This window comes from Malania oleifera, chromosome 10 (assembly GCF_029873635.1).
Source record: "Malania oleifera isolate guangnan ecotype guangnan chromosome 10, ASM2987363v1, whole genome shotgun sequence".
NCBI classification, from domain to species: Eukaryota; Viridiplantae; Streptophyta; class Magnoliopsida; order Santalales; family Ximeniaceae; genus Malania; species Malania oleifera.
This window is the reverse complement of record NC_080426.1, coordinates 46,135,939-46,157,775: the sequence shown is the minus strand read 5'-3', so window position 1 is coordinate 46,157,775 and position 21,837 is coordinate 46,135,939. Positions and strand designations below refer to the sequence as shown.

The window sequence follows — 21,837 nt, the reverse complement described above, 5'->3', positions numbered from 1 at the left end:
AAAGATAAAATGATCAAAGGTGGGGATTGGACCATAGAGGATGAAATAGATACAAATACTCTTTGGAATAGATTAGCTAGTTCTATTAAAAAGATAGCAAAAGAGAGATAGCAAAAGAGATTTTAGGTGAATCAAGTGGAAGATTCTTGAATAGCAAAGAAAGTTGGTGGGATCAAGATGTCCAAAAAGCCGTAAAGACAAAAAGAATTTGGTATAAAACATGGCAAAAATGTTGAAACATGAATAACTTTGAAAAGTACAAAGAGGCGAGAAAAGATGCAAAAAAGGCCGTTAGTGAAGCTAAACACGGATCATTTAATGGTTCGTATGATAGATTAGATACAAAAGAAGGAGAAAGAGATATATGTAAACTTGCTAACACTAGAGAAAGGAAGAGTAAGGACTTAAAAAATGTAAAGTGTATAAAAAGTGAGGATGATATTGTGTTAGTTAAGGACGAAGACATAAAAGATAAATGACGAAGTTACTTTAGTAAGTTGTTTAATAAAAACCAAATAGAAGGCTTAAACTTAGAATTGACAAATGAGGAAAACACAAAAAAACATGAGATTTTTTTGAAAAATTAGAGTTAACGAAGTTAAGTTTGCATTAAAAAAGATGAAAAATGGAAAAGTTATAGGAACGGATAACCTCCCAATTGAAGTTTGAAAATGTTTAGGTGATAACGAAATTATATGGTTAACTAGTTTATTTAACACAACTATAAAAACTAAGAAAATGCTAGATAAATGGAAGAAAAACACTTTAATACTTATATAAAAAAATAAAGAAGATATTCAAAATTGTATAACTATCGTGGAATTAAACTTATGAGTCATATGATGAAACTGTGGGAAAGGGTAGTTGAACAAAGATTAAGGATTGAAACGAAGGTCTCAGAAAATCATTTTGGTTTTATGCCTGGGAGATCTACCACAAAATCTATATATCTTTTAAAAAGATTAATGAAAAAGTTTAGGGAAAAGAAAAGGGACTTGCATATGGTATTTAATGACTTAGAGAAAATATATGATAGGGTACCTAGGGAAGTTCTATGGCGGGTTTTAGAAAAAAAGGTGTATGTGGTAGGTATATTGATGTCATTAAGGATATGTACGATGGAGTAATGACTAGTGTAAGAACTATAGATGGAGAAACTAGAGAATTTTCAATCACCATAGGTAGAAGAAAGTAAAAGAGAGAGAACTATATAAGAGAAAGTGAATATCACTTGGTGTATATTGTTTACAACTTTGAGATGTATGTATATAGTTATACAAGAGAGTGAGGTTATCCTAACATTCCGATGTGGGACTAAAACTATACACTATGTTCAATACTCCCCCTCAAGCTAAAACGAAGATGTTGACAAGTCCAAGCTTGGAGATAGTAGTCTGTAATACACCTGGGCCAACAGACTTGGTGAAGACATCAGCAACATGGTTTTTGGAGGAGATAAAGTGGGGAGAGATAATCCCAGAACAAACTTTTTCCCCGATGAAGTGAATATCCACCTCAATATGCTTGGTCCTCTCATGCAGAACTGAATCAGAAGAGAGAGATATAGTAGACTTGTTGTCACAAAACAACAAAGAAGAGTCTATCACAGGAAAGCCAATCTCAGAGAGCGTAGCCATAGGATCTCACAGGTACCTTGTGCCATAGCCCGGTACTTAGCCTTAGCAGAATAACGTGAAACCACTGCCTGCTTTTTACTCTTCCAAGAAAGAAGATGATCACCCTTGAAAGTACAAATACCTGAGGTAGATCGTCTGTCAGTCTTGGACCTAGCATAGTCAGCATCAGTAAACACGGAAAGACCTGGTTGCATTCTAGATGAATAGAACAACTGGTCTAGGTGAGGTCTTCACATACTGTAAGATGTGATAGACGGCATCAAGATGTGAAGTCCGGGGAGAATGCATGAACTGACTTACTAGGCTCACTGCATAGGCCAAATCAGGTCGAGTGTTGGTCAAATAGATGAGGCGACCAACAAGTCTCTGATACACCTAAGGGTCTGTCAATAGATCACCATACTATGCAAAAAGGAAGATATTTGGATCTAGGGGCATAGAAGCAGGCTGACATCCCAACATACCAGTGTCCATAAGGAGATCTAGGGCATATTTTCGTTGAGAGGGGGAAAAGCCCTTGCGGGAGCATGCTATCTCAATGCCCAAGAAATACTTAAGGGGTCCTCTAGATTCTTGATGTCAAAGGTGTCTCCCAAGTCCTTTCTAATATGAGTAATTCCAGACAAGTCATTACCTGTAACAATAATATCATCCACATAGACAGAGATAATGGTGCAAGGACCATGGGAGAGACGCCTAATAAAGAAAGTGTGGTTTGACTGGCACTAAATAAATCCCATAGAGAGAACCACATCACTGAATCTTTTAAACCATGCACGAGGTGATTGGTTAAGCCCATATAAGGACTTGCGCAATTTACACACCTTGCCAGAATACTCCCCCTGAGTAGAAAAACCAGGAGGGGGATCCATGTAAATAGTATCAGTAAGATCACCATTCAAGAAGGCATTCTTGACATCAAGCTGATATAAAGGCCAAGTGAAAGAAGCCGCCAAAGAGATCAGGAGGCGAACAGTAGTGAGCTTCGCCACAGGAGCAAATGTAGCATGAAAATGCTGACCTAGAATCTGCGTAAAACCCTTAGCCACCAAGCGGGCTTTATACCTGTCAATAGTACCACCTGCAAGGTGCTTAAATGTGAACACCCATTTATAGCCCACCGTGCGTGCACCGGAAGGAAGGAGAACAAGATCCCAAGTATTCTACTGATGTAGAGCTTCCATCTCAGTACGCATAGCGGCAACCCATTTGGGGTCCTGGAGGGCCTTATGAACTGAGCAAGGTATGATAATAACATCAACCTATCCCAAAAAGGCTTGATAACTCGAGGAAATATCTTGATAAGAAAGATACTGAGAGATAGGGTGGTCGGTAGAATAGGCTAAAGAAAGTCTATCAGGAGCTTGATGGGTTCGAGAAGGATACCGTGAGGAGGGAGTAGGGGGATCAGGGGCTATAGAAGACATACCTGAGCTCAGTGAAGATGTTGGCAGAGGCTCTGAAGGGCACGATCGGCGAGTGTAAACTTGTGGAATGAGAGAGATATGGTCCTGCCCAGTGGGGACAGAGGTAGGAGGCTCAGAAAATGATGATGACACTGGAGAAGAGGGCACTACTACAGATGGGAGAAAGATAGGCTCAGGTCGAGGAAGTGGAGATGGCACTAGCGGAGATATGGAAGGAGAGGAGTCAATGTAGAATGGGGTAGACTCATGGAACCTGACATCGAGAGAGTGATAAGTGTGCCGACCAACAGGATCATAACAGCGATATCCCTTAAACATAGAGGAATACCCTAGAAAAATGCACTGGATGGCTTTATCATCAAGCTTGGTCCGAGAAAGACTTCGGTCATGAACAAAGTAGTTGCATCCAAATACTCTAGGAAGAAGGGAGAAAAGGGACCTTTCAGGATACAAAAGATGAAGTGGAGCAGAATTTTGCAATGCACAATTTGGGGTATGATTGTGATGATAGGCTACAGTGAGAACGGCGTGAGGCCAATAAGACTTGGGGACGGGCATTCCCCGAAGAAGACAACGGACAATAGCCATGATGTGGCAATTTTTGCATTCAGCCACACCATTCTGTTTAGGAGTGTAGGGACATGTTAGCTGTTGGAGAATACCCTATTGACACAACTCAGCACGAAACTCATTACCGAGGTACTCATGGCCATTGTCAGACCTCAAGATACGAACCACGGTATTGTATTGAGTCTTAATCATTCACAGGAAAGCCTGAAAATGAGTGCAAACTTCAGATTTATTTTCATGAGGTAGACCCGGGTACAACGGGAGTAATCATCAATAAAGGTAACATAATATCGATGTTGTGTGAGTGAGGAGATAGGGGAGGGACCCTAGACACCACTATGAACAATATCAAAAGCTGCAAGAGAACGGTGCATACGAGACAGATAAGATGAACAAACATGCTTAGATAATTCGCAAGTAGCACATTGAAAATTAAAATTCTTGCAAGCTTTATTAAATTCTGGAAACAACCAACACAAATATTTAAAATTTGCGTGTCCCAAACTGGCATGCCACAAATCCAAGGTTTTTAAAGAGAACAAAGCGGAAACATCAAAAGGCAAAACAAATGCCTGAAAGCCAGAAAAGGATGCAGGACAGGAAGGCGGATCGCCAAAGTAGCAGAACCCATCCCTTTCAAAGCCCGTGCTAAAAATCTTCCTCGAACTCAGGTCCTGTAAGTAACAAGAGTTGGGTAAGAAAACCACATCACAGTTATATTGTTTGGCAATCTGGTTAACAGATAACAAGTTATAGGAAAATTGTAGAATATAATAAATAGGGAATAAAGATAGTCGAGGATAAACAGGCAGTGCCTTGGGTATGAATGGAACGAGAGGTACCATCGGCAATGCGGACATCACGAACCAACGAAGGGATAGAGGATGTAATGAGAGATGCCTCACCAATCAAATGCTTGTTCGCCCCTGAGTCCAGTATCCAAATGAGTGTGCCATCTGGCATGCCAAACTTACTTAAAAGGGCAGTAGGGTTACCTGCAGCAAAGGTGGCTGTAGAGGAGGATGCAGTCGGTGCAGCAGAGGCAAGGAGGCTAATCTAAGACGGAAGTTGAGTAAGTTGAGCCTGGAGTTGAGAGAAATCTGAAGCAGCCGTAGGTGTAGGATTAAGAGAAACCGGAGGTGCAGGGAGAGATTCTGCAACAGCTCCAATGTTAGAAGGTCCCCGACCTTTGCCACGACCATGACTATGACCATGAGAGGCTTATTTGGAGTAACGCTCCTGCAGCTCTTGCGGTCAACAAACCTAACACCAGTAGGGGTTGCAAGGGTAACCTGCTCGGACACACTAAAAGAAGTAAATCCGTGGAGAAGACATCGTCATTGGTCATCACCATCAATCATTACAAATGCCTCGTACAAGGAGGGCACTGGGGACGTGTTCAAAATCTGAGTTTGAAGTGATTCGAACTCAGGTTTTAAAACCATCAAGATCTGATAAGTATGACGACGATCTTGGCGCTTTGCCTCAATAGTTGCTGCCTTGGTAGGAAACTCAGAAAGAGGCTCATACTGGGCGAGCTCCTCCCTCCAAGATTGGAGATAGACGAAGAAGTCTGTCACAGATAAACCCAAAGAAGCCTGGGTCGCCTGGTGGAGCTCCCGATAAAGCTCAAAAATTCGAGCCTCACACCTTGTGTGGGCGAACATTTTGGTCAAGGCAGACCAAATTCTATGAACAGTATCATGAAACATGAACATCTTGTAGAGGCGGTCTTCCATAGAAGCAAATATCTAACCCAGGATGACACAGTTGTCAATGGACCACTGTCGGTAAGCCGGATCTGTATAAGCAGGGTGAAACTCCATTCTTAACAACTAGTCAGCCTTGCCACGGGCCCCACGATATAAGCGAAGGGACTGTGACTATACATGAAAGTTGCTGCCATTCAGAAGAATGCTGGTGACCTTTTGAATAGGAGCAATCTGAGCCAGAGATAAGTCAGGGCGTGGAAGGTTCAGAGACGAAGAGGTGGATGTACTGTCCTTGGTAGGCATATCATCATCCTTAGTAGCCATTGTAAAGAAGAGAAATAGGTAGCAAAAGTATCAACGCAGCAAAGCAAAGCAAGTCGTTGGAAAAGTCGCCGGAAAGTTATCGGAAAAGTCGTCGAAAATCTTCTGGGAAAACCGCCAGTTGTCGGGAAAGTAGCTGAAAAGCTGTCGGAAAAGTAGCTAGAAAAATGCTGGAAGTTGTCGGAAAAGCTGTTGGAAAGTCACCGGAAAAGCCGCCGGAAGGTACCGGGAAAATAGTAGAATGAGTTTTCTTATGTACAAGATCCACTAAAGTGGCAAGTAGAAAGCATATGACTCAACCTACTATCAATAAAGCTTTCTGATGCACAAACTCCACATACGTGGCGAGTGCAGAGCATACGACTCAATTGAGAACCCAAACTTTAAACAAGGAACCCAACCTTGCTCTGATACCAAGAAGAAAGTAAAAGAGAGAGAACTATATAAGAGAAAGTGAATATCACTTGGTGTATATTGCTTACAACTTTGAGATGTATATATATAGCTATACAAGAGAGTGAGGTTATCCTAACATTCCGATGTGGGACTAAAACTATACACTATGTTCAATAGTGTACATCAAGGATTTGCTTTGAGCCCTTATCTTTTAGCTTTAGCGATGGACCAACTGACTAAGAGTGTAACGACCCGGCCCTTTACACGGACTCAGGTGTCACTCACATACATCAAATACCTATACCTGTTCAAGATATGGAAACAACCCACCCTAAACAGGGACATACGGGTGTAAATCATACATAATCATGATGTAAATGTCACGGAAAAACATAAACATCCATTGGGATTACTACTAGCCTTATACCAGAGTTCACTAATACATCCATAATTTACATACATTCGGATTTAGAGTTATCGTCATATTACAACCCTCCAAAAAGGACTTTCATCAAGTTTAGTACAAAATTTAGATGCTTACGTAAGCTAACCAAAATAACCACCCTAGTCCCTTTATCTACTAGGACCGACGCACGGATGGACCTGAAAACAAAGGTTGTAAGATAGGGCGAGACACCTCTCAGTAAGGAAGAAGGAGTTACAACAGTGTGTGACTGCATACATGCATATTTTCATTCAACATCTGGAATATAAATCAAATATTTTCAATACAGTAATGCATCAGTTATATCATTATTCATATTACAAAATTCTCACATCTGTCTTTCGACCATTTAATGATTTATCAGATGACCAACAGCAAAATATCCCTATAACCAGTTTTACCCCGTGGCTCGGGTTGTGCATTGATACTTGTCCAATGCCCTGTTCGTGCAGACACTGCCGAGTACCTACATACGATCCGACTGCCTCCATTGGCCCAATATCAGCCAATGGTTTCACCCTGCTAGCCGACCATCTTGGTACCCACATTGTTTAGTACGTGTGGTAGCACGTGTACATCTAGTTACGATATCGCGCCGTATCATATAATAGTAGTTTATTTCAACTCTGCAAAGAAAGTATTTTTCAACCCTATATCAATAGTATAGAAATAATCCCAGCGGGTTCAAACCGATGTCTTTCCACTCAGTTTACCCCTCTTTGTTTACTGATGCGGCTCGGTGTATCACCAGCCTCTGTTTATCACATTGTCAGTATAACAAATTGGAATTTCATTCCCATATTATATATCAGTAGTATAGAAAATACATTCATTTCCATTTCAACATATATCACACAAGTTTGATACAAAAACCCGCTAAATGATAGAAATTCAATATACATAGTTTAACTAAATAAATAAAGGAATCGAGCCTCTCCTACTATAGTATAAACACAAATAAACAAGATTTGTAAAATTTGGAGATCACACGTCGAAATCCTCGTTTTTACCAAAAACCATAAAATCGTCAAACCGGCATTTCTACTTGGTAGAATTTCACAAATAAGCATTTAAATCATACATAATAACATAAACTAGTTTTTTAGCGGTTTAGTTTTCCAAAATAGTTGTTGTAATCAAGTTACCCTTACCTTATATTCGAAATGAAACTTCGTACGAAAACGGTCCAAAACAACAACCCGAGATCCCGAAAACCGAAAACCATAGAACATAACCTTACTATGTTTTCTACTGCTATCCAAATATCCAATCAAAATTAGGATCAGATTCCTACCTCGATTCTTGGGAAAACCCGAATCTCTTCGAAACGACGATCCGATCAACTAAAAGTGTAGAGTTTCCTCTTTTGATCCACGCAGTACCCTCCTTTTTTGGAAACGGACGACGAACGGCAAAGGATCTTAGAGAGAGAGAGAGAGAGAGAGAGAGAGAGAGAGAGAAAGAGAATGAGAAAGAATAAGAGAATTTATAGAATAAATCCTAACTTAACCCTTAAGTAATCTAAATAAATATCTTCTCCAAGATATTTATATATAAATATCTCAAAATATCTCTTTTCAAAATATCTTCTCCAAAATATATTTTTTTTTTTTTTTTCGGGGTCGGGTGACTACAAAGAGCATTCAAAATGAGGTTCCATGGTGTATGTTGTTTGTAGATAATATTGTATTAATTGATGAAACTAAGGACGGAGTAGAGGCTAAGTTAGAATTGTGGAGAAAAGCTTTGGAATCTAAAGGCTTTAAGATAAGTAGAAAGAAGACAGAATATATGAAATATAATTTCAGTAATGGTAGGAGGAATATTGGAGCAAAGTTAAACTTGATGATGATGAAATAAATAGCACTTGTAGGTTTCGATATCATGGATTTATTATGCAAGCTGAAGGAGAAATTGAAGATGATGTAATGCATAGAGTTAAAGCAGATTGAGTAAAATGGAGAAGTGCTTCAAGTGTACTTTGTAATCTTAGAATATCCTTAAAATTAAAAGGGAAGTTTTATAGGATGATTATGAGACCAATTATGCTATATGGATCAGAATGTTTGGCAACGAAGAAACGAAATATCCAAAAAGTGAAAGTTGTTGAGATGAGAATACTTAGATGGATGAGTGGTATAACACTGAAAGATAAATTGAGAAATGAACATGTTCGCAGTAAGTTAGGTGTAACTCGTATAGAAGATAAGATAAGGGAGGGACGGTTCAGATGGTTTGGGCACTTGAATGTAGGCCACATAGTGCGCTAGTGAGGAAAAGTGAGTTAGTTGCTATGGGGGATAGTAAAAGGGGTAGGGATAGACCTAAAATAACTTGGAATGAGATAGTGAGTAAATATTTAATAGCCCTGAATTTTTCAAAAGAATTGGTCCATGATCGCATAAATTGCCGGAAAAGAATTTATATAGCCGACCCCACCTAGTGGGACTTAAGGCTTGGTTTTGTTGTTGTTGTTGTTGTTGTTTTTTTGTAATAGCAATGTCATCTATGTACATGAGCAAAATCCTACTAGTAGTAGATGGTAAGTTGGTGACAAAATGCACAGAAGATCTACCACATGGCTTTGAAGGCGAGACTCAAGCACTATTGCGCTAAACCTACCAAACCTTGCTTTAAGAGATTGCTTCAATCACATGAGGAATTTTTTCAAACAACAATCAAATGCTGACTCCCCCCGAGTGACGTATCTTGGTAGTTTTTCATATAGACCTCCTCTTATAGATCACCATGCAAGAAGGGATTCTTCATGTCTAACTTATTCCAAGGCTGATGATTGTTGGCACCTAAGGAGATAAAAATATAGATCAATGTAAGTTTGATGAGTAGAGATCAATCTATGTTCGATGACTAGAGGCAATGTATGAAAGTCCAAACCATACACCTAAGCATATTGTTTGGCAACGAGGCAGGCTTTCAGGCAAGCCACAGATCCTTAAGGATTGGCTTTCATAGTATAGACCTAGTGAGATCCAACCACAGACTTATGAACAGGAAAGGCACCAATTCCACGTATTAGTCAGTGAAGCATACATCCGTGCAACCATTATAGCTCTCCATCCCGGAGGAGATTAGGCTTCGGTCATAGACTTGGGAAGGAAACAATTGAGTAGCAGCAAAACAGTAATATGAGGGTCACAAGAAATCATAGTATTTGTTGCTTGGTACATGTGCACTCACCTTTCTAGACTATAATAAGAAGGCCAATATCATGGAAAACTGGATCATAAGATGAGGAAGCCACAGGTGTACTCTTATGATCTGGAGGAAGCTCTCTTCCCTTGTGTCATTATCGTGTTTACACCTGCATATAAGGATGATCCAGGCAGCGAGAAAGACAAACTCAGGAAGACTTAGGAGTATGAGTGGGCAAAGACTAGAATCTAGAAAACTAGGTAGAGAAGATGACTCATCAAGGTTAGCAAGGTTTAAGGAATTAGAATAGTGTGGTATAGATCCAAATAAAGTATAGCAGGTGCGAGCAAGCTATGCAAAGTAAGATTTTGACAATGATATCCCTTTTGAGTACATGACTTGCCAAAATATACATTTGATTTCTCAAGGATTCAAATTACCCACTCTTCGACACACCCCAATATATATGAGGAGGTAGTGAGAACAACGAAGTGGGAATATACTAGAGTTTGGTATTTTATCACTAAGTATGATATTCTGTTGATAAAGGAGAAAACACTTAGCACGACATCACTCCAAAACACTTTGGGGATATTCATGTGAAACAGCAAGGTACGAATGATTTTGAGGATATGTCTGTTTTTCCTCTTATGCCTCTTCATTTGTTGTGGAGTGTGGGGCCAAGATGACTAATGAATCACCGGATTTATAATCATATGGGTAGTGAATTGGATACTAAAATACTCTTTAGCATTATCACTATATAGTATCAGGGAATGTAAATCGAAATGAGTTTATTTCAGAACAAGAGGCAGAAAATATATTAAATAAAGCCAAATTAATCTTGAGAAATAATCGACGAAAGTAACAAAATATTTGACTGACGCACCATGACTAGGCCCCAACCATCAGAATGAACTGACATGAAAGGGCTAGCAGCCCACATGGAAGCTTTTCTTAATTCGCAAAACATACTAAAGACTAGACACATAACTCAAAATAGGAATCAAGTAAGGATAACCAAGGCAAAAATGGATATGAAGTAATGTAGGAGGAGATAGTGACTCAAAAGTATAGTCCACTAGCCTCGTGTCCACCAATTGTCTTTGTCATCTTCAAATTCTGAATTAACAACAGAATAACGGAAAAATTTTATGAAACAATTCTGTGATTTTGTAATCTTGCGAACAAACATAAGTGTAACATGAGGTGAGTTTTGAGAATACTGCAGGGCGGAAAAGAAGTTTGCTATACCTGCATATGGTCAATAGAGGCTGAATCTATGACCCAGGGACTTATGGTAGGGATTGGATGAAAACAAGCTGTAAGGTTACCTATTTGAGCAGGAGATGTAACGGGAAGAGAAGCTTGCTAGGATGCCTGATACTGTCGGAACTTCTCCTCAAAGACAAATATAGTAAGCTGCTCTTCAAGAGTAGAACCTGTATTGTTGGAATTTGTGGTGGCTGCATTGGCAATATTTGGGCTTACCATAAATATCACAACACTGCTCAATCGTATGATTCCCTCATCCACAATAAGTACACTTATTGGATGCCTTTACCACATTTTTCTCTTCCTCCATGGTAACTCGAACCATTTTGGAAGCTTTTAATACTACTAAGTTGAAAGCTAGAACTACCCTGTTGTGCCAAATGCAAACTTCTTGAAACTAGAGTTGAGGACACCTGAACTCAGTGGTAAGGTATGAAATATGGTAAAATTAACATCAGCAAAGGACAACAACTCTACACTACCCAGAGAGTCTGGATTAGACCGGATCAAACTCCAATTTTAAATCTGCTAGAACCCAAAATACTATCATCTGCTCCCTCTGTTTTCACATCTTGCTGATATCGACTGTTATGGGCTGCATGAAGCTGAGTTCTCTTTGAATTGGTCTATGGCACTAAGCGCAACCCCCCCCCAAAAAAAAAAATTCGGTTGTAGCAGAGAGTGCTCTGGTTATATTGTACATTTGGGTTATGTTACTTGGAATATAAGAGTTTGACATTGTTTCTAATCTCCTTGCATTCATCGAAATGCATACTCATCTTGCTGAACTATACTTCTTTCTTTTGTCATCATCGCCTCGATGGGTCCTGATTGAGACAAGTGTTTTGACTTGCCTAAGCCTGTTAAATAGTTTTTGATAGCTGTAGACAACTAAGCATAATTATTCTATTCAACTCTTCAATTGTAATCTGGGACAATGATGATGGTATTATAGTTTTGGATTTATGGACTCCATCAATGCACAAAAACAAGACCAACAACAAACCAAGTAAACTATCAGGACTCACAAACACTTGGACATAACAATATCATAGCCACAACAAACTCAGCTACCGCAGACAGTCTCAAAAGATCATTAACTAGTCCAGTGAGTGAGCAATTAAAAATATTGGATCTTTGGACTAAAATCCATGACCTAGAATTTGATAATGATATATTGGTCTATAAAGGGACTAGAACCATGTTGTCACAAATCAAACTACGAAACAAGGCTTAACAAAGCATCAAACGCCATCGCATGGTGTTGGAGCTGTCAGCCTTCAACCAGTGCAATAAGAGGACTGCTGGCAATGGGATTTAAGGGGACTACAGATCAGCGGTGTCTGTGGACAACCCAAGTTTTGTTTTTGCAAATTCTCAAAGGGCTTGTTTGTTTTTTTGTCCTGGCAATGTCGTCCAGGAGTTTTTGGGCCTCTGCTGTTTTTTCTAGCAATTGCTTGTGACGAAGATGCCCCCATTAGCCAACACGTGGAGTTTACTATTTGGGATTTTATGGGATATTCCCATGAATAGGAGTGCTTTTAAATGGGAGTTTGATGCTCTTACAATTATTTTTCAGCTGTCTATATAAGTTCCAATGTCAGGCTAATTCCATTGAGCCCCAATGGATTTTGAGCAAGGATGGGAACTTCATGGTCAGATCATTCTACAAACACCTTAGCTCCCTGGCTGAGAGCAGGACCAACTTCCCTTGGAAACTTATTTGGAAAACAGCAACCCCTAATAGGGTTGCTTTTCCACACGGGAAACTACCCTTAGAAGGATCCTTACTCTGGACAATCTTACAGAAAAAAAGTCTCTCTTGCCAGTAGATTAGATGTTTTTTATGCCTAGAGCAGGAGGAAATGGTTAATTACATCCTTCTGCATTGTTCATGGACCAAGAAATTGTGGAACTTAGCCATCTCCATGGTCAAACAGAAGTGGGTCACTGCAGCTACAGTGGAAGGTGAACTGTGGGCTTGGAAAGGGATCAGATCAAACAAGGAAGAAAGGAAATCTCTTTCCCTTGCTATTTTCTGGGTAGTGTGGGGAGAAAGGAGTAGGAGAACCTTTGAAGGAATTATTTATCCCATTTAGGCTGTTATGGACTGTTGGATAGCTTTGATCTTTAGCTACGATTTTGGGCCGGGAGGGACTCCTTTGTAACCCTTGATTTTCTTGGTACTCTTCAGTGGCATATGTTTTTATTTTTCTGTTGTTTCTTTTGTACTTGCATGGCGTCTCCATGACACCTTTTTTTAATAAATTTTCTGTTTTCTGATAAAAAAAAGTTACAATAATTCATTGTTGGCTAGAGAGAATTCAGAAAAGTTAATTAAAATTTAAAATAAAATAAAAAAAGACAGAAATCAGTTAATTTTATTTTTCTAGAAAAAAAAAACAAACAAACATATATTTCATGCACATTGTGTGAGCCAAATGGCTAGTTTTCACATAATGGAGGTATATGCCGGGGGGTCCAAACTGAGGGAAAAAAGAAAGGAAATGAGTGTTTATGAGAATTAATTTTAGTTTATTGTGCAAGAAGGCTAAGTGTGTATTGCTGGATTGCAGATGGCAAATTGTTAGAGGGTGGCTCCATAATTTTATTAAGACACTCATAAGACGTTTCCGCTGGCCTTTTGTTCTTGCTGGTTTCACTGCATTAACCATGGCTGCAATAAGCTGGACACTGGAAACCAGTGAAAGCTACTGGATTTGGCACAGGTACTGGATTCATGGAATTCTCTCTCTCTCTCTCTCTCTCTCTCTCTCTCTCACACACACACACACACACACACACATTTATATTTGATGTGTACAACGTTTGCAGTGTATGGCACGTCAGCATATACACGGCTTCATTCCTCTTCCTTTGTTCAAAGGCAAATATAACTGATGGTGAGGATTCTCAAAGACCCACAGATGGAAACTACGAGTTAACTCGGCAGGATTCATTCTCAAGAGGTGAATAAAGATGGATTTATTATTTTTTTTATCAGATTCAAACACCTGGAGAGTAATAAGTTTCCAAAGCGGCTGACACCGAAATGTTCTTGGTCAACCAAAGCAGTTTCTTTTCCTGGTGAAGGGACCATATAAGTTACTTTCAGTTCATCAACTTAAAGTGGAACAGTATCCTTGGCTGGTGATTTATTTTTTCGATTACTATCTCTGTACAAATGGTAGGAAAAGAAGGGAAGCAGGATGTGACCAAAAGATAACGAGGGAGTAGAGTAGGACAAGGTGATTATTGATTGTTTGTTTCATGTGAAATTGTAGCCTTTTATGGCAGTTTCACATTACATGTGTACATTTTGTTTGTATCGATTGGATTGATCAATAATGGAAGCTGCAATTCTGTTTTGATAAAAGATTGTATCAAATTTAGGTAGTCAATCATCATTCATTTTCACAGAGCTTCTTAACGTGTCCCATAGTGTGTGTGCGCGCACGTGCGTGCCACAGTAGTTAGGCTTTTTAAGTAATTTGAAATTGAATGGTTTATGGAATAATGGGAATTCAGATGCCTGTTGAATTTGGACTCCATTGTGTTTTGTATGAGATTTGGACGCTAGTTTTCAATGAGTCTAGCTTATATCTTTTAAACTAATACAGAATCCTATAGAATCCATCCATAAACTTATTGTTGCTTAAAAGTAAAAGTTCTATTAAATTTTGGGTATATTTGCTGTACATATTTTCTTTGCGGGTGTGTGCATATGCTATTTAAATTATAAATAATGTCATAAAAAACTAGGAGAATTGACTAAATCTCCTAGAACTAGTGATGGAATACTTTTTCATCATATTTTATTATATATTGATTCTTAAATGATTTTTTTTTGTTTTTGATTTATATGTCTTAATTATTCAGAAACAAATGAAAAATCTTTTGCAACTTCATTAACAAATGTGTGTTGGCGCGCACTTACACATAAAATATAATGATTATACTTTCTTAGTTCTTCATTTGATTAAAAACTTTCAAGAATTCATAATTATTATTTATGTGTAAATCCATGATAATGGGCCCGTTTGTTACTAGCAGTTTCCTATATGAAAAATAATATATTAAGTTTGGGGAAATTATAAAAAAGTATGATATTAAAAATACTAAATACTACTGCATTTGTAGAATTTATTATTTATGTATATGATAACTCAGATTTTGTTTGACATTATCATGAAATATTCGATATGCTTGTAATACATATTTTCTCATGGACAATATATATGGAGGGACATGTCCCTTGTATAATTCTCTGTGTAAGTGCATATGTTATTTAAACTAATAATTAATGTTGTAAATGTTATAATATTATTTGATTATTCTTTGATTTTCATGTAATATACCTTTCTTTTATATATATTTGAGTTATATATCTTGATGTATTCATACAATAAATAGTTATTAAATTATTTGGAATAGATTGTCAAAACAATTGGGAAAAAAATCTAATTTTTAATTTTTTTTTTCTATAAAACTAGTTGAGAATATTTGACTGTAAAAATAGAAAAATTGACAATGTAAACAAATGTGTTGCTATAAACTAGCTGCTTAAAAATTAAAAATTAAAAATACAAATAATACCAACCCTGCACATCTCCTCTAACCCAATTGAATGATATCATTGTGAAACTAGCCCTCTCACCCAATTTACAACATTATTGTGAATTGCCTTGGTATCATGCCTATTTGCACAAAAAAAAAAAAAATTAGGCCCTCTAGGAGGACCAACGTGGTCCTCCCATCAGATCCACTCGTCTAATGAAAGCACGCCAAACAGTAAGTATTACATAGTAGGGTTCACGTATAATCTCATAAGACCCACTTTTTGGTATATTTTCATTGGATGAGAGGGTCTAATGGGAGGACCACATTGATCCTTCTAGAGGGTCTAATCTTTTCTTTATGTGCACATGCTCTCCAACAACAACAACAAATAGGTAGAAAACACAAGAAAAGAAAAAATTTATATAGTTTGACATTGTGTTAGCGTCCACATAATTTATAAAAAAATTATACTATAATATCAACTCAAATTGATTTATGATTTCAACACTTGTTACAAATATATTCTGCACTTATTGCACGAAAATCCTAAAATATCCTTATATATCAACCCTCTTAACTCCAAATAACATAAGCTTTTAAGTCATTTTACCCTTCATACAAACCCTCCCTTTATTTATAAGTTTTAGCGGACTCCAATCCAATTCCAAATATGGATGACCACAATTTATTCAAATTTTAAAAGCACATAAAATAAAATAAAACTCCCATTTAGGATTAGAAATCCTTATCAAGCCCATGGAGAAAAATAATGATTTATAACTTTAATGTGGTTGATGGAGAGCCATTAATCAAGAATGAAACTGACGAGACGCATTTTGAAACTAATCCATTCAACTAGACTCATTCTAAGCTTAAAAATAATTATTAGTAAAAAAAATAAACAAAATTTACCTTTTTATATTTAATTATTAAAAAAAAATATCTAATATATACCAAATCAATTGAAAGAAATTTAATTTATACATATGTAGTATTTGACTTTTAGCACAGAGTTTCATTTTTTTAATTATGGTATTTGGTATGAAACGAAAATAAAATAAAATATATATCTTCTTCTTATTTTCATCCCTAAACCTCGGCTTTCATCTAATTCTAAACGAGCCATGCATAAAAGTATATGGGGAGGCCATCGTCATCCAATAGTAAGCCTTGCCAACGCATACAAGCATTAGCAGCGATGCTGACAATAATCCTTTGTGTCAGGGTCCAATGGCAAAGATGTTGGGCACAGCTTCAAGCATGCACATGGCTTCTGGCACAGCCATGGGCGTGTGTGGGTCTTGGATAGCTCTTCCAACTTAATGCGATACCCCACCAGTGGACTCCATGCACTGGAAGATGGTAGACCACCCTTCCATCTTAAAATACATTGATTTACATGAAGGATTAATGCTTCTCCTACTGTAAATTTTCAACTGATCAGAACTAAGGAACTCATACGCTAAATTTCTACTCAAAATTCTGACTGGCAGTGTGGCATATATGACCATTAATGTGTGTGTTATACATGCTACATCATTAATTAATTTGCAAGCTCTTGCTTTATTGTTTTGAAAAACTTTCTAATTTTACTCCATTGATGACTACTAATTGAATGTTTATAGTAGTGAATCAAAAACATTATAAAGAATGAATAGTTTGTCTAACATTACTCAGATCTCTTGTGCGCTGGATGGTCTTGATAAATGGTATGCCCTTTTTTATAATCTTCCTACAATTTTGTTGTGTGTTACTACGCTTCGTGTTAGGCCCGGTCGCTCTCTACTAGCTAGTCATCATAAATTCTAAGGTTACATTTGATATGCGAAATATTCATTCCTAGAAATAGTTTAGTTGTAGTAGTTAGTTACAATTAGTTATACAAAAAAAATTTATATTTACAGCCATAAACCAAGTAACAAAGTGAAACTTCTTATGATTCCATGAAAGGTTATATTCAGATAATAACTCTTACTAAATTTTACCATTGAAATGTACATTCCTTTCTTATTGTGGAGACCCAAAAAATTGATTTAATGAGAAAGTAAAAGAAACGAAGGTTTTTGGTTTGGTGTAGACTAAACCGTCAACGGTTTGGTGGGAGACCAGAAAAAATCGTCGATGGTTTTGTATTTACTTCGGGTCGGTTACAGGTAAAACGGTAAAAAGGGCAGGTTAACGACCCAAACCGTCGACAGTTTTGTGAGGGGTGCAGAAAACCGTTGACGGTTTTGTCTGCAGTGTTGATTTTAAAGGGGGTTGCGAGCTTCATTTGTTTTAAACAAACAAATCTCTCTCTCTCTCTCTCTCTCTCTCTCTCTCTCTCTCTCTCTCTCTCTCTCTCTCTCTCTCTCTCTCTCTCTCTCAGAACCCTACGACACCCTCTCCCTTCTCTCTCTGATTTCGCTCCGATTATAGCCCGAATTGATGATCAGAAGCTATCACGGGATCTTAGGAGCAATCATTAGCAGTTTAATCGGAGCAGATTTTCAATTTAGGCATTCCAGCAGCACTCCAAAGTTGAGGTAAGGATATTAAATGTTGGTATTTAATTGATTTAATGGAGTGTTTGGGCCTGGATATGTTTTAATGATAATAATTCTAGGGTTGATGTTGTTTGAACTGGAAAAATGTGAATTTCAAGGTTTTGAACTTCGAACGCCATGGGGCATGGATTTAGGGATTTTAGCAGACCTCTCAGTAAGTCAGACAAGGGGAATAAATTATAACAGCTATTTTTGAAAGTTACTAGTTGAGTAAATATGTGAAAATGAAAATATGATATGTTCACGGTGGTTATTATATTATGAATATTAGGTGAAAAATTGTATGGCATGAGGAAATATGAAATGATTGTTTAATACTGGGAATGTGATTGAAATTGAAATATGTGAATTGTACTGAGAAATGAGATTATGATATGGTTATATCGAAATATTTTGTACAGATATGAAGAAATGGAAACCCAGTAATATTTGCGTATATATAAGTATGATGATACGAGGTTTATATACAGAATTGATGAAATGTGAAACATAGATATATTTTTACTGAGAAATGATGAAATATGTTATACAAACATATTTTTACAGTGATATGATAAAAATATGAGATACAAATGTGCTTTTATTGAAAGAATGATATATGTGATAGAAAGATATGTTGGTACAGAAATGTTTTATATAGAAATAATGAATTGAGTTTTATACTAATATGAGATGAAATGTATACTGAAATAATGAAAATGACATAGAAAATGGTGAGAATATTTTTGATATGATGAAATGTACCAACATACTGAAATGTAAATATTGAAATGTGAATACTGAATTATGAAATGAGAACCCTAATGGACAATTGTTGGTTAGAGAGCATGGTACCGTTGCTAGCGAGGTGTTAGTGCAACCATACGGTCTTGTGGAGAGTGTGGCATGGCAGTCGATTGAGCTAGTGAGAAGGGTAGTTTTGCCACCTAACTTTCATACTAGGAGTGGGTAAGCCAATCATACTACAGACAAATAGTTTCTTTGTTTTGTTCGAACAAGGTAGGCCAACCGTGATTAGGTCTAACCTTCGGGCCGCATAACCCAATCATGGGGCGGAGTATGATGATGTGAATATCCTCAGGATAGCCATGAGTTACAGACAGAAAGTGTATAAGTTACTAGTGGACACTCATGAGCTAGTTTGTGAAATGAAAATGAGAAATGAAAGAATGTGAGTTTAATTGCATAAATAATTAGGGTAAAGTAAAACTCTTCGCCTGAGAGTTTACTAAGTAAGGTGAGCGCCCTGATAAGTATTAGTTGTAGCCGCACCCGAGTTAATTGGGTAAGGTTACAAACAATATCAAAGCTAAGGAACACTACATATATGGGTGTGTAATCTCCCCTATCCTCGAGAACTTTCGCAGATAAATATTGGTTGCATATGTGTAAGTATAAGAAATGGTAACATAACTTATGAAATTATATTTTATATCTATATGATTATGAGTACATATCGGTATATTTTCTTAAATGATGTAATCACTTAAATGAATATATTATGATATAACTAAACTCATACTGTCACACACTATGAATAATTTATTCCGTTTTACTGAGAGGTGTCTCACCCAAATATCTAAACATTTCAGGAAATTGTGACAAACCAATAGATAGAGCTCCGAGATAGAAGGGAGCTGGTACCCTGGTAGACGGGGTAAGTATTTTGTGTTGGGGATATGTTTGTGTAATCTAGGGTACGTTTTGAATTTTTGGGATATATATATATATATAAGGATGTAAAGATCTATGGTTATTTATATTCTGGATGATTTGTAAATATTGACTTCCACTGTTAGGTTTGTTTGTATGAGATAAATTGTTTACCTGGTACCCATTTCGGGTCGGGTTATGTTAGAATGATATCAGAGGTTTTTGACATGACAGATGTTTGATTAATATTTATTATTTATTGGAGACGAGAATGAAAAAAAATGGCATTAAAATCGGGGCGTCACACTTATACTATGGTACATCAAATAATAAGGAATATATAAGGAATACCTATTCCTTTGATTCCCAAGTTTCTCTTTGTAATCAATTTTATTCCAAAGAATAATTATTATATGAATCAAATATAGGATAATAATTTCTAGATGGAAGAAATCCCAAAGGCACGATTGATCGAGTTCAAGTTGATCTCCTTAGCACGTAAAAAGTCTCTCTTAGGCCAACTGTACGTATGCTCAGCATATTACTTTTCATGAATAAGTTATCCATATACACATGCCTCTACCTTGAAGAATGAAGATATTGTTAACTAATCTTCGATAAGAACATTGTCAACTACCCCCTCTCCCCCTAAATATTTGATAAAATAAGAAGTCACTCACCTCCCTTGAGGTTTCAAAAATTTTAAGGATCTCCCCTAAAATTTTAAAAAAACCTATAGACCTCCTCTAACATTTGATTTTTGCAACACTTATATCCCTCGAAAGGTTCGTATTTTGTAAGATCTAAGGGGAGGTTTATACCCTCTTAACAAACCTTGGGGGAGGCTTGTGGAATTTATATAACTTTAGAGGAGGTTCTTGGGATTTCTGAAACCTCGGGGGAGGTGGGTATCTTTTAGTCAAATCTCAGGAAAGGTATGTGTCTTTTGTCCTAAATCTAATTATATCCAAAAAAAATGCCAAAAGGGTGAAAACTACCCTTTGGGCATGTGCAGTTGAGGTACTAGAAATCTATGCATGTTCTTTCTTTGTTTCTTTGTTTGATTTTGTTTGTCTTTGTTTTTGTTTGTTACCAAATTAGCCAACCACTCCAAATACTTTCTCTCTCAAATAAATCCTACCTTTAGCATACCTTTTTACCTCTACATAAACTGCTTCTACCTTATTAACTACAAATATCCTCCACAAGCTTGTAGCTCAATTAACAAGTCGATGTGTGATTAATAAAAAGATATGCCCCAAGATATCAAATCAATCATGTATTCAAAGATATCAAAGTAATTATTAAGTAGTTATTGTAGAAAGCCCCTTATGACTACTAGTAATGCTTTCTTGTTAAGCTCGTTTTCCTAAGGTCAATGTAATCCAACTCCTAAATGGTGAACCCTTTCACATTGTTAAATCATCCCTTGCATCTAAATCTTTCATCACTAAGGTCTCTCCAACCTTAACCTTTCCCTTTCAAGGTGAACATAAAGCATTAGTAAGGGGCCATTTGATCTCCTTTGACTTCTTCAATCTCTTGGCTAGAGGGGACCTTCCATAAGACTTATAGATTAAGGTGATTGCCTTCATAGGATTTAGGCTAGTTCGATCCAATATATCATATCATAAATTGAGGATGGCTCTACCATCAAGAAGACAACTATTTTAGTCACATGTCTAGATTTTATTCTAATAGTCATAGGTAGGGTGATAAAACCACTAGTTGTACTACCTATCCCTTAAAACAGCACAATGAGAAACTCAAAAGTCCTACATCGATCTCTCCTAATATTTATCCTCCCCGTCATAGAAAAAAAAAAAAAGAGAATGTTAGCAAAGCTTCTACTAATTTCAACCAATAATCTTTATGCTATGAATTAGCAAATGATCAATCAAACTTATTAATTACTAGCACGACTTCATGTGCAACCCAAATTCCTCCAAACTCTTCCTCTAAAAAAGAGATCTCTTACCCTACTTTAAACATTTTGACAGAAAACTTATTATATATATAGTTTTTCTAGTCAAGTGCTCTCACCTCTATTGGTTTACTTAACAAATATGATTGCAACCCCTTATTAACAACTTATCTTCAAAAAAAATTTCAATCATATTGCTCCTACTGTCAATTCCCCTA

General features: G+C 37.0%; 1 protein-coding gene across 4 annotated transcripts in view; it reads left to right on the top strand.

The window, feature by feature from the left end:
• Positions 1 to 14,312, top strand: part of LOC131166878 (uncharacterized) — a 54,713-nt gene extending 40,401 nt beyond the window's left edge. For 2 of the 4 annotated variants that reach the window (XM_058125493.1, XM_058125495.1), the window contains 3 exons: positions 13,513 to 13,665; positions 13,772 to 13,839; positions 13,941 to 14,312. In XM_058125493.1, the coding sequence (XP_057981476.1) occupies positions 13,513 to 13,665; positions 13,772 to 13,839; positions 13,941 to 13,981 (262 nt within the window). In that variant the 3' untranslated portion in view covers positions 13,982 to 14,312. Of the gene's footprint in view, positions 1 to 13,512; positions 13,666 to 13,771 lie in introns of all 4 variants that reach the window. The other 2 variants (XM_058125492.1, XM_058125494.1) reach the window with 1 other exon arrangement.
• Positions 14,313 to 21,837: the final 7,525 nt, after the last annotated feature.